The sequence below is a fragment of the Antrostomus carolinensis genome, unplaced genomic scaffold (assembly GCF_000700745.2).
Source record: "Antrostomus carolinensis isolate BGI_N321 unplaced genomic scaffold, ASM70074v2 scaffold3448, whole genome shotgun sequence".
Lineage (NCBI taxonomy): Eukaryota > Metazoa > Chordata > Aves > Caprimulgiformes > Caprimulgidae > Antrostomus > Antrostomus carolinensis.
This window is the reverse complement of record NW_010334843.1, coordinates 26,023-40,171: the sequence shown is the minus strand read 5'-3', so window position 1 is coordinate 40,171 and position 14,149 is coordinate 26,023. Positions and strand designations below refer to the sequence as shown.

The 14,149-nt window shown below is 39.9% G+C and overlaps 1 protein-coding gene across 1 annotated transcript in view; it reads right to left on the bottom strand.

The window, feature by feature from the left end:
• LOC104529877 (fatty acyl-CoA reductase 1-like) overlaps positions 1–7,043 on the bottom strand; it is a gene marked incomplete at its 5' end in the record, with an annotated part of 32,039 nt that extends 24,996 nt beyond the window's left edge. The window contains 2 exons of the mRNA XM_010174306.1: positions 3,992–4,171; positions 6,868–7,043. Coding sequence (XP_010172608.1) covers positions 3,992–4,171; positions 6,868–7,043 — 356 coding nt within the window. The remainder of the gene's footprint in view (positions 1–3,991; positions 4,172–6,867) is intronic.
• Between the last annotated feature and the right edge of the window lie 7,106 nt (positions 7,044–14,149).

Genomic DNA, 14,149 nt, shown 5'->3' with positions numbered 1-14,149 from the left:
TCAAGGGTACTGTCCTACCAGGTGATTTGATCCACCAGCATTACCATCACAGGAGCACTGAGCTGACAGGGCAGCAAGGCAAACTGCTCCTACTCCTTCTCACTCCTCTGTGACCTACTTCCAAGATTTTGAAACACTAAATCACAAAGCTACTGCTTTTACTCACTACTGCAATTGCCCCGTAGAAACAAGAGATGCAAATTAAGCACTTAGTAACCTTTTCTTTCACCACATATCAGCAACAAAGTACTCTATCACAGGAAAACATAACTTTCGGTGTTAATCATTCTGGATTAATAAAACACTCTCATTCTTGTAAGTGATGATAGATCTGCATTTTCTGCAATAATGAAAACAGTTGTGCTTCAGCCCACACTTCCTTGTGTGCTGCATTCCTCACCTCAGCACACCCATCAAAGCTGATTTCCCTCAGCTTTAGATTAAAGCAAACCTTGCTTGATGTGGCAGATTATATGTTTCCTCTATTGGCCTGGCAGCACTTAGAAGTGTGTCTTTTGGTTTACACAGATTAAGGCTAAATCTTTACTTGCAGGTTAAATATCAAAATATTGGAAAGCAGGGATATGATAGGAGAATAAGAACAGAAAAGGAAACAGCTGGGAGTCCTACTTAGGATTTCAACTGAATAAAGAATTATAAGCATATTGCAATTGTGTGGCCAAAAGCATCATTAAATGGATCTGTTACTGCATCCGGTTGTGTGACTGTGCCTCTTAACGCACTTTCAGAAATGCACTTTAAGATAAGGGTTGTTTGTGAAAGGAAGCTTCCACAGCTGGCTGATCCACAACATGACCTGTATGTCTTCCCCTTTTTTGAAGGGAGTTTGTATTTCCTTATCTGCTCCAAACCATCCCCTTCCCCCTCTCCAGCTTTTTGAAGCTAACATTCTGATATCTGTTAATCTTCTTTCTCTGAAATCTTCTGTACCCAGATATCCACGTACTTACATGGTCAATAATAAAAGGCGCATCTCTTCCAGCTCCTTCCAATCCTGTTTTGACGTCTCTCTCTCTGCAAGTAATCCTCTGCCCTCCACAGTCTCCCAGAGTTTTCTCTATCCCATCTTGCTTGTATCGTAGCGACCTTCCCCATCCTGCTCCTTCATATGCTCTGTAGCCCTATGCAGCTCCTTCATATATTGCCTTTGATTTGCAGAACACTTTCCAAACCAGTGACCCTGGAGACAGTGATTTTCAACAAGGCCCACCTGATTTCAATGCCTTTGAAAGCAGTGCTTGTCTTTGCTGTGAGCAATTGTAATGCTACCTGCAAACACTGTAAAGAAACAGATGCCATCCTAGCTGAGGGCATGCTGTAATTTCTGTCTCACTAGAAGTACCTGAAGGTGGTGAACTTCTGGAGTATGAGGTGTAGGACAAACAGTAAAAGAAATTGAAAAATCTAGTAAAAAAGCAAGAAAACCCATCTCTAATTATATGGCTAAGAAAAAAAACACCAAACATACTACTAAGATAAAACACATCGAAGAACACATCTGAAAGCCCATCCTCTGTCACTCAACTTTTCTTTCAGATATCATCCTCTCTGCTGCACGTGCAAACTATGATAAATGAATTCCTAGTGTCTTCTATGAAGCAGCAGAAGTAGCAGCCTCTGGGTTAGCAAGGCACTTCTACACACTTCTGATTGGCATTCAGGCCTTTGCTGGAGTCTTTTTTATCTGAGCCATCAATGCTATTTGTTTCCAAAACTGTAAGTGATGGGAAGCTGAAGCTTTCTGGGGCAGTGAAATGCAATATTGATAGCAATGAACTCCAAAAGACATACATTGTAAAACTGAGTCAGTGGGCAAAAAGGTGGCAGATTAGCCTCACTGTAAATAAAAGTAAGGTAATACATCTAGGGAAAAGCAGTCTAACCTGGTCTTTGAGGTTGCTGAACTCAGAATTGGCAGCTGCAGCTCAGCAAGAGCTCTTGGAGGCTGACAGCTTTATGAAATCTTCAGGTCAGTGAGTAACAGCAGACAAAAAAAGTCAGTGAAATGCTAGACATCATCAGGTACTGAGAACAAGACCAATGGTGTCATTTTGAAGTTATTTAAATAAAACTGTGACTGACCACACCTTGAGTACTGCATGTAGTTCTGTCTGACCTCTGCACCTCAGGGATAGAGTGGAATTAAAAAAAAGGCAAAGAGGAAGGGCAATTAAAATTATCAAGGAGACAGATCCATTGGCATATGAGGAGATAGTAAAAAGCTGAGACTCTTCAGGCTGCAGAAGAGAAAGTCCAGGGTGAATGCAATACAGATTTACAGAACTGCAGAGGCAGTGAATAGGGCAAATGCTGCAGAAACCACAATGCTGCAGCTATGGGACATGCAAAAGAACTATTAGCATGACGGCTTGAAACAGGCACAAGAAAGCTCATCTTTATGCAGCAGTCCGTAAACTTCTGGAACTTGCTGCCACATGGGGTTGCAGAAGCAGAATACCAGAAAGTTCGATAGAGTGGAATTAAAATTCATTTTTTAATTTAAAAAAAAAAAAAAAAAAAAAAAAAAGGATCAAAAAAAGAATAGGATGTAACACCCCTCATACTACAGTTCTGGTTTCTGGGAGGCTACAAGGGGAACAGACAGCAAAAAGTATCCAGGCTTGTGTTGTTACCTTAAATAGCATCTCCCATTGCCACTGTTGAGGGCAAGACATTAGGCTAAGCAGTCCCTTGCTCTAATACACTAGGGCATTTCTTATGCTTTTATCATGTTCTACTTGCTGAATAAATTATAAATGATAGGTGACTACTGGCTGGAAGTAAACATATCCAAGAATATGGGCTACTGGAGGAATTCAAATAGAAAACATCTATTTGTACTAAATTTTCTGGAGCAGCTCTTAGATAGTGAAATTATTTCATTAGACAAATAATTTTTTGAAATAAAGACTCAATGGTTCTCCGAGCAGACATTAATTCATCTCATCTCCTAGCACCCTAAATCAAGAAGAAGAAAGATTTTTTACCAGCTCTTTGGGTTACTAGTTCACAGGTCAGTTGCTTATATCACACAAATGGAATATTTTCACAAATATCACACAAAAGAAAATAAATTTAAACAAAGTTTCAGCTGTGGGAAAACTATTCTAATGAGAAGGTTTCCTGGGGCCTTTATCAGCAGATTTTGTTATTCTTTCTAATTATTCTTAAGTTTGGTAAATTCAATTAACAAGCTCTCTTTTTGTTCCCTCAAAGTCGTGGATTCTCACACTGAACTCTTTCTAAAACAGCCTGTTTGTAACTCATCCCGATACAACTCTGGTTTATTACCATGGGATTGCTGAACTAAGTGGAAACAACATTGGGAAACTGAAAAGATAAAGAAATTAATATAAGGTATGTGAAAAATGTCAGTTCTTACTAAGGCAGCCTAAAGAGCAGAGTCTTACAGAAAGCAGCAACACAATTCCATTCCTGACAGCAAATGCACTCGTGCAGAACTTAATGCTGGAATCTCATGAAATCATACAGTCTTTTTAAAAACAGTGTGTGAAAACATTTAGAGGTAGCTGAAATCACAGGGTTATTAAGTGTGGTTTATGCTATTTTCTAATACTTTTGTATTTGGAAAAGTATTGTTAAGCTCAACCAAATGTTTATAAAGCATGACTTCACCAGCTCTCTAGATAAAAAGGCTCCAAAACAGAGCCTATTTCTTCTATTTTAAAAAAACCTCAGTAAAGCTCTTTTCAAGAGAAAATCCAGAAAGGACAGACTTGCTGGATGGCATTCTGTGGATATTATCCCTCAAAACCACCTAGAATGAAAGCTCTCTCTTCGCTTGGTCTCACTCTTATGGCCAGCATTTCTTGCTGGCATTGGGTGTGTGCAGACAAGGCCATACAACAAGAGCAGAAATCCCACTGGACAGGTCATGTGAACAATTCGGAGGTCTTCTGCAGAATGAAGCAAAACCAAAGTCAGAAGAGGTGATGCAGTTCCTACTTACTCTACTAAATCGAAGAGCTTCTTGGGTTCAGCTGGGGGTGGGTAGATGACTTCATCTATGCATTTCCGGACACAGTTTGCATAGGCGGTGGAGATGTGGATGAAGGCCTCGAGGTTCTGCATCTGCCGGGCCAGCTCTAGAAGCCACTGCGTGCCCATTACATTCAGTTGCAGGGCATGTCTAAAGAGGGCAGGGGAATGAAAAAAAAGATGCGTTTCACTGGAAATAATATATCAAAGCTGAGCATTGTCCAAACGCCAAATAATGAAAAGGGAAGTAAGGGAAGAGAAGGAGTCACAGTAGAGTAGGAAGCTTCAATGAAATGCAAGGGATAAACTAGCTTTCAGAGCAATACTGTTGGATTCACTGTTCTGGCCACAGAATGTGTCTCAAATAGTTTTACTCAATTCAAAGGATCAGAGGTAACATTTCACTAACATCTCTACATTTGACATATTTGCGACCCTTTCCTGGAATAAATATTTCCAACACACCTGACCACTGAGGCATTATAGCTCCTACGGTCCCCATTCAACTTTCTCCTTAAGGGACCACTGCTAAACCAGATAAAACAAATGGTTTCAGTAAGCAGCAAAGGGTCCTTGGGCCTAGAAAAACAGGTTCATACTGAAAGAAGACACAATTAGAGATAATAGCTTAAATTCCGAAGGAATGGAGAAGAGGACTGATAAGCATAAGAGAAAAAGAGTCCTGGCTAGCAAGGTTGACCTTGAAGCACCCAGCATAGCTAGAAGCTGTCCTAGAGACTATCAGCAATGGATCTCAGGGAACAGACGTTCAACTTTTTTTTGCATGCTTTGTACTGGAAGAAAGACACTTTCCTGTACAGAAATGAAAAGGCTAAGGAATATGCAATCTGTTCAGCCCAGGAGGAGAAGCTTTCAACAACATCTACAAGATTATGAATAATGCTATCCAGTACAATGTACGCTAAAGAAATTAATTACACCAATGTTTAAGAGAAATTGTAAATAGTTCAGATGAATGAAAACAGAAGCTAAGAGTATGGCTAATGTTTGGATCATGTATCTAAAGCCACAGATACTTTTTTTTTTTTTTTTAGCATGTTGCTATTAAAGAATGGCATTTTCTATAGATTTCTGTTTCCTCTTGCTCTTCTAGCAGGATGATTACTTCTACTTGAGCTTCCCTTCACATGGAAGTTACTCTTCTGTATACATTTCTAGTCGATTGTATCCCTTCTGAGATGGGGTGAACAGAATTGTGCTCAGAATATGGGCCCAGCATGGACTTCTGCTGGACGTTCAGAGTTCCTTTAGCCTTCTCAGGGAATATAATCTAACACTGGTGACTTATTACTCTTTATTTTTTCTCTTTATATTATAACTGCATCTACTAAAATTTCAATATAACACAGTTTCTCAGATTTCTGCCCTCAAGAGTTCCATCTGGAAAATTCCCTAAACACACTGCATATTGATGCCAGTAATTCATTTAGTTTCTCTGTTGCTGCTTTTCTAGTACCTTGATAGCATTGCTTTTGCACCTCCCTTATCTATCTGCTCTGTATTCTATGGTAGGCTTTGGGCTTCTTCAGTGTTTAGAAAATATTTTTGTTTTTTATGTTGTTAGCAAAGTGCTGCTCAAAATTTTTATTTGAGCTGCAGTATTGTGCTTTCTCATTTAACTTGCTAGAACTTTTGCCCATATGATATATTTTATTATTCAGACAGGAGTAATTTGATATTAACAACTTCTTGTATTTTGTCATTTAATCATGCTGCATTTTCCTTTTTCTGTTAGAGAGGTTTTGACAGATCACATCCCATCAGCCTTTAAATAGTTTCTGCACTGCCTGCAAGCAAATGACCATTTTAACTTCTTCTTTTAACTTCTTTCTAGCTACTCTCTTTATTAAAAATGTGGTTTCTCTTTGGTGTTACATGCCACTGCAATTTATTTTTATAGCAAGTTCATTTGTGTATTGATTTAAGAACATTTATGGCAATTAATGCAGTGCAGTGCTTTGCTACTTAAATCGTGTGCCAGGTTCTACACGTGGCTCAAGGTTAAATCAAGAGCTGCTTCCTTTCTGGTGGGTTGTCCAATTAGTTGTTGCAAAAAGAATTTATTTATGGTGGACACAGTGGATTTAGTCTATGTATGAGCAAATGAAGACTGATATTAATAATTGTGTTTTCTACTCTCACAGATTTATCGTTTTTCAAAGAAACGTGAAGATCATCCACCTTGGTTTGCTGAACTCTGCAATTTGCATAGAAGCAATTACACTTCTAATCTTGGTTTAGTGTCTTATTTCTTCTGTTCTTTCTTAATGGAAAGCCATCCTGGACAGGCATGCCCAAGGGAGCTCCTTCAGAAACTGATCATTTATTCTAAACAGTTAATTACACAGAGTGTTGGGCATTTGAAAGCTTGTGATAGGCTATTTTCTTAAACAACATCTTATTTTCCTCTCCAGTTACTCTGTGACAAAGAAAGGCCATTAACACTAGCTTTAGAGACAGACACAACATAGTTTCACTTCAAGCTGTCTCCAGCTCCTTCTGCCAAAACATTTCCCTCTTGACCTAAACCACACTTCTTTCTAACCCAATTTTAGGTCATCCTTAACTCCCTTATTATATTATAACCCAAGCCTGCAGTACTTCCTTCTGTTCCCATGGAAATCTGCCAAGATACTTCACTTTTGATGTGCATATGCACATGACATTTTCCAAGCATTTACATTGCACATTCAGCGCAGAACCATGTGTAGCATGAAAAGATAAATGGAGAATTATTACTGCAGCTACACAAGGGTGCACTGAATGGTGTTATGGGCTGCTGTGCACTCTGAATCATGCTTAGCAAATACAGAAAGCAGGACATACTTCAGGGGTTCATCAAAGCGAACTGTTGCTGCACAGTGGAAGACAACATTGACCCGGGTCAGAAGCTCCTCCTCATCTTCAGCACTGATGGCCAGCTTGGGCTGAGTGAGTTCAGCATTAATAGGCTTAATCTTCTCGTGGAAATTAGGGCAATCTTCTCGGACCCTGTCAAAGACCTTGAAGCACAAACAGAGAAAGATCAGGTACAGAATTAGGCTACTGAGATCACTTTGATTAGTAGCCAGTCTGATTACATCAATCAATGAAATGCCTGGTTCGCTCAGAGGGAGCACATAGGTCAGATGATAAAATAGTTCATTCCCTCGCTCCCTCTCATGGGAAAACCTCACAGGGGAAATAGAACAAAAATATAGGAGGCAATGCATTGCCCTGAAGAGATGAATGACTTTTCTCTGCACCACCCATTTCCTGGGACAGCCCCTGAAATTCCTGTATCTCCCCATCTCCTGCAGCTGCTCTGGGGCTGCTTGCAGCACCGTAACAGGAGCTAAAGAGGAAAGCAGAGTATGGAGTGGGAAAGCCTGTGAAGCACTGGACTCCATCAATTTTCTTGATGGTTCTACAAAGAACTTAAGGAGAGGAGGGGAGCAGGGCACATTCTGGCTCCTCCTCTTCCTTATGCTACTTCTTGCCTACTGTCACTCTTTGTTCATGTCAGATGAGTCTTGTGGGGAACTGCCTTTGGGATGGAAAGATGGGGAACCTCAATAAGTCATACTGCTACAGTTGCTGACTGCCACCAGCAATTCTGCATGACTGGACAAGTATGCATCTAGTTGGCCTCCCAAGCTGTCTTCCAGCCCTTTTTTTTCTATGACTATGAGCTCTTTTCAATACATGTTTTATGACCAGTCTTCCATAGAATGACAAGACTGTGCATCTATCCACTAAAAAGATCCATACATTGCCATATACCATTCTGTCTGATGACTTGTCCAAAACCAGCATCTGGAACCCTGCTTTGCCTAAGATCTGAAATAGCAGGAGTACCCTGAACAGCAAGACAACTGTGCACAAGCCTTCTGAAAGGAAAAGGAAATCAATCATCACCTGTAAACTGCCTATGTGAAAACAGAAGTTCCTTCAGTTCCCATTTTTTACTCTGTGAGTAGCTCAGAATCACTGATAACAGTATAGCAGGTCTGGGTGCAGTTCTGCTTGCACCCTGAAAGCAGATGACTACTGCACATTCCATCTGGAGAACTTTTATTTGGTAAATCTCACAGGCAAAGAAGATGAAGCCTGAATTTCAAAACAGTATGTGAGTTTGTTGGAGTAGCATAGGATTTGAAATAATCATAATGAGTTTAATAAGTGTCTGTTCTATGGGTTTTTTATTACTGGCCAGCATTATTGTATTCGAGCAACTTGAACTGAAATGATAGTAACAGTGAAGTCCAAAGAGCTGTTCCCTTTTGGGGGCGGAGAGACAACAACAAGGGCAGAAAGAGTAAATAGACTAGAGAGGCTGTGGGATCTGAAGAGGTATAATCTAGATTTAAAAAAAAAAACCAAACCCAAACCCACACATGTCAAAGGTAACTAGCCTACTGACAGAAATTACTAAGTACTGGGACAGATTGCTGGTGGATGCTGTGGGCCACCACTTTTGCATGCATTTAAGAGCTGTCTAGATAAGTGTTGCCAGGAAAGGCAGGGAATAGCTGAACCTGCCTTGAGGCAGAAGGATGGGCCAGCTGACTTCCCAGAAGCTCTGTAGTTTTGGTTGTTTCCTCTACTCTGTAGCTTACTCATCAGTAACACAGATTTTGTAAATCTTTTTACTATCATGGCTTCTTGTTTTCCTAGCGATTGTTCTGTCTTTGATTTGCCCAGTGCTTATGTAAGACTGGAAATTGTGTGACATAAATTAAACATACTAAAAGAAAAAGACATATGAAAGACTTAAATGATACTACTAGAAGTATTTTCTTGTTTGACTAAGGGATTACTATCTTTCTGCTTATCTGACAACCAAATCTAGATAAATGTCAACATTCTTAGGGATAAAGAAGTGATAAGAAAATCATTAGCCTTCCTCACTATGCACCACACTCTGTACTTGACTTTATATATTCTTCTTTAAGACACAAGTGTACATCCTTTATAAACGTGACACTTGAGCAAGTTAACAGGAGTTAGGAAATGATAATGTAATTTCATTTATCTCAGCTGCATCCAACTACATGCATATTTCAGCAATGTAGTTTAGGACAGTGAATGGATTTCTAGACAGAGAAAGCTAATCACGGTCAAAGATGTTGGTGAGAACCAGCTGGACTGTAGCAACTCAATTCCCAACCACTTATGTTCAAAATTGAGTACTAGCAGCATTAATGTCTGTAAAAAGCTTATCTAACGAGAATGCTGGAGTGGCTGTCCAAATATGCATCATCTCATGAGAGATCACACTTGAGCAAACCATGATGAGACACAAAATTGAAAAATTTCTCAGACAACCCATGTAAGACCAAAGCTAGCTTTTAAGAATTTGAGGAACAATTCTGCCTTTGTTTGTTCTATTGCAAAGAGAGTGCAAAACTCCACCCAATGAGAGTTATTGTATACTTGTTTTACTTTTTTATTAATAATGCAAAGGTAGAGAAAGAATGAATTGTCCCTTTCTCCATTTCAGTCATGGTATATAAAAAGAATAGTATTTCTGCAGCATCAGTTTTGCTCGATTTTGGACAGTTTTATTCTGTCTACATGCCGTCTCCTCCTGATGTTCCCGCTGCAGATAATATCCCCTTCAATTTCTGTGCCTGCTGCTAGGTATTGCCTCCTACCACACACCACTCAACAGCTGTAGTTTTTCACCCCCTCCAATGATTCACTGTATTTCTGTGAAGGATTAAGACAATTTCTAAACGCAAGCTCACAAATCAGCATACTGCTTTGGAAACCTTCTGGATCACAAGAACATTCAGTTCATTGCCACCATTCAATCAGATAACAGGAGCAGCTGTTTAATCAAAGTCTGCTGCCTCTTTTACGGCATCTGAAGATTGCAGACTTGTCAGTGCTTTACAGGAGAGTGTAAAAAGATTTAAAGACAAAACAAATGCAGCTTATTCTATACTGTTTCATATAACTCAAGGAGTGCTTAACATAAAGATGATGCTTAGTCTGCAGGTAAACAATAATTGCATCTCTAAATTCTGATAAACTCACCCAGAGCTCATGTAATAAGTGACCAGTAACTGCACAAGGCCTAAGGATTGTTCTATCTTTTCTTTTTAGAATCCATCTGCCAATAGAAAATATATTCAATGGATAGAAGTGGGCTGGTGTGCTGCGCTGTTGGAACTGTATGAGAACACTGGCCAAGTCAGCAATACTCCAGAAGTGATATATTAATTACCACAGAATTACAGTGAAGGAAAGATGTTTGATTTCAAGTTGATCAGCTGTGTCCAATATTAATTAAAGTGAGAGAAATCAATAAGAACATCTCCTTCTTTCAGTGTCTTTTTCAGCATCCTAATGCATTGCAGGAGTGACACTGCTGCCTTAACCAAAACAGAATAAATGAACCTAATAGCTACTATTCTCATTTTAATCCCCAAAATAGGATTCAAGTTCTGCATAGGCTGTTCTGCCCCTCGATACAGGTGAGAATTTCACTCTGAAAGTTGCTGGTTTTTTTCTTATGTTATAATCAGGCAATTCCCACTTACAATAATAACCTAATCTCTGTGATTTCAATTTACATTGTCAAGCACTTCTTATGAAAACAGGACTTCTAGAATTTCTCCCAGCATTATATTTGAGTGTGTTTGATGGGCTTTTTTTTCCCTATTCCTGCCCACTTAAGCTTTGGCCTCCCTTCCCAAAGGACATCTGTAACTCTGTGTTCTCTGCTCTTGCCTTAAAGCATGTAAGAGTTCAGAGAGACATCTGCCCATAAAGCTTTCAATCAGAAATTTCTCCATACTACAAAGACACAAAAACCTCAAAGAAATGGCAAATTGCATATCTTTGGAACAGCACAGCTGAAAAATAAAGGAACCACTGAACAATGTAAAAGGCCAAAGGCTTCACTTCTTCCTCAGGAGACATTTTCAGTGAAGCAAATAGAGAATCATGAAAAGTAGAGTGCCTAATCCATAGTTCACTTTAAAAAGGAACTTGCATGAGTTTGGTAAGACCAGTGTCTTATAACTGCCTGTCAAAGAGGCCTGGATAGTTCTTTTTTTTGGATGTATCAGTCCTCACAGGTAAAAAACCCAACTTACTGTAACAGGCACCATGCAGGATGGCATTTTGTTGAGAAATGTAGGTAGGAGAGAAAGGAGTTCTATTTGCTTGGTGATGTTATCTAAACACTATTTCTTGTGCTGTCCCTTGATGTGAAGGATTCATCTTCAAAAGTGCTGAATAAACATGTCCCAGCAATGCCAGCCATAGTGAAGGTGGGCTACTGATCTTCATCATGTTATAAAATCATAGAATCGTTTTAGTTGGAAAAGACCTTTAAGATCACCGAGTCCAACCAAAAACCTAACACTGCTGAGTCCACCACTAAACCATCTACACATCTTTTAAATACCTCCAGGGATGGTGCCTCAACCACCTCCCTGGACAGCCTGTTCCAATGCTTGACAACCCTTTTGGTGAAGAAACACTTCCTAGCATCCAATCTAAACCTCCCCTGGCACAACTTGAGGCTGTGCCCTTCCATCCTATTGCTTGTTGCCTGGGAGAAGAGACCGAGCCCCACCTCACTACAACCTCCTTTCAGGTAGATGTAAAGAGCAAGAAGGTTTCCACGCAGCCTTCTTTTCTCCAGACTGAACAACCCCAGTTCCCTCAGCTGCTCCTCATCAGACTTGTGCTTCAGACCCTTCACCAGCTTCATTGCCCTTCTCTGGACACACTCCAGCACCTCCATGTCCTTATTGTAGTGAGTCGCCCAAAACTTAACACAGTACTCGAGGTGCAGCCTCCCCAGTGCCAAGTACAGGGGGACAATCACTTTTCTATCAGCAGAGTCTGGAACTCACTGTGGCTCCTCTCTGCAACAAGATGCCTCTTCGCTGATAGCGCTCATGTTTCTCCCTCTGCCAGATCAGGGCCGAACGCTTTGGTGACTGACCCAGAAAGCATTGAGTTTTAAAGTATGGCCTAGAAGGGTAACCTTTTTTCCTTCCATGGTACAAAAACAATGTTCAATCAAGGCATCCAAATGACACCAGTTTTAACTAGATGTCACCAGCTTTTTTTTTTTTTTGTAAGAATGATAAAAAATGGTCTTTGGTGCAATGTGGGGCCAAGTGTGTTCAACAGGTGCTGGGATATTAGGCTTCTCTGGGAGGATTAGCAAAAGATAGTCACTTACATTATAGTGTGCACATTTCAAGGCATTACTGTATGAGAACATTTTAAAAGGAGAAAAATCAGAATTCCCACAAAATGTACCTCATATATGAGGAACCACTGAGAAGATAAAGGTTGAGAGAGTTCAATTTAAAAATAACAAAAAAAAAAGGCAAAAAGCTTTTGTCCTTTCACATAAAGAAATGGAAAAGATCGTTTAGCATAATTCAGGTGAATATGAGCATGAAACGCTTCTGTAAAGGAAATATAATTTGTTTTAAGCAAGACATAGGCCAAGGGATAAAACATCATGGCAACAATTCCTTTAAAGAACAAGGTGTTCATTGGGTATGCAAAACCCTCTTCCGAACGGAGTGCTGGTGCATGAATGCTAGGGGACAGCCTATATATAGATACACAGAATAACACCTTGGTGCCTATATCCATCCCTGTATGATTTCAATGGCAGTATCATAAATAGATATGAGTGACCACCACAAATCTAAACTACTGAAGGTAACAAAGTCATGAAAATAGCTCTTTAAAAAAACACCTGATCTCTGCAGTTTTATTTCCAAGAAAAGGCCTGTTCTAGTTGTGTTTGCCACTGATAAAATCCTCCAATACAGTCTTGATGGAAGGAAAGTAATAGCCACTTCTAGAATTGCCATTGTAGCAAATAATTGTGCAGCTTCTTGATATAAAGCAATTAGCCTGTAATTAATTTTTAGCCTGGTAGATTTCCAGCAATAAGCATCACAAATACTCAGTCAAGAAATGTGTGAAAATGCAGCTCGGGCAGCATTAATGGGCATACACAGCCTTTTTCTCCCTTGTGCGCCCTCTGCCTCATTTCCTTTTCAGAAAGTTGCTTTTAAGTATGGTTCTTCTCAAGGCAAATAAAGCATAATTCATCTAATCAGTCAGAAAGCATGCAGTGGAGTGTTCCTCATTATAGGAAAACAAATGGCTTATGCTTCAATCTAGAGCTATTACTTTCCCCTGAGCAGAGCTAATGTAGTGGAAATACAGTACCCATGACCAACATCTAGCAAACAAAACAGCTGATTATTTAAAGACTACAGAAACAAAGAGATGACAGTAAATTTCAATATAGGTCAGCTAAGGCTAATATGTATAGCCAGCTACTTAAGATGTGGTTTTAAACAGCCAATTTGCTTGAAAATTGTCTGCTGACAAAGCCTGCTGTTTTCTAGCAAGAACACTTGGGTTATGTGTCAGTTAATCCGGAACAGTAAAAGGATCTGTTGTACACAGGAGCACAAGGGACTTGACAGACATGGAAAAGCTTTCTGTGGGCTCTAGTACCATCATATAGGTGGGTAGACAAGTCACAGACAGATTATGGAGCTTTTTTACCTTCACCACAGATGTTTCTTGTGCCCCTGTGTGGTACTTAGATATCACTATCAGCATTTGATGGTACGCTTGACATTTAGAACAGGGGAATAATTTAATTTTTGGGAAAGAGGATAGAAACACTCGGAGCTTTTCCTACAAGGAACCACTTAATATGTTTCTTCACATGCATTTTCCAGAACTATTTTTCTTCTCATCCCTCCTCCATAGCTATGCCCCAATGTGGGCACAGGTGCAAGGGGAGTCCGTTGCCAAAGGACAGCAGGAGCACTTGCCTATGACCAGAGTCACATCCATTTCCCCTTCCTCAATTCCTGCCACGCAGAATTCACTGCTGACTACTCAGAGAATCACTGTATGTAATTGGAAATGTTAATAAGTACAGAGCTATCCAGATATAAGATCTGAATCTGCTTTTCCGTACCCATTGCCTTAATTATAGAACTTTGAAGTTTCACTCTCAGATTTCCTTGGGCACCAGGGAACTTCAGGAGTGTTTGCCGAGTCCCCCAAAGGCTAACCATCAAGGATAAAGGCTGCGCCAAACACAGAGGCCACCTTC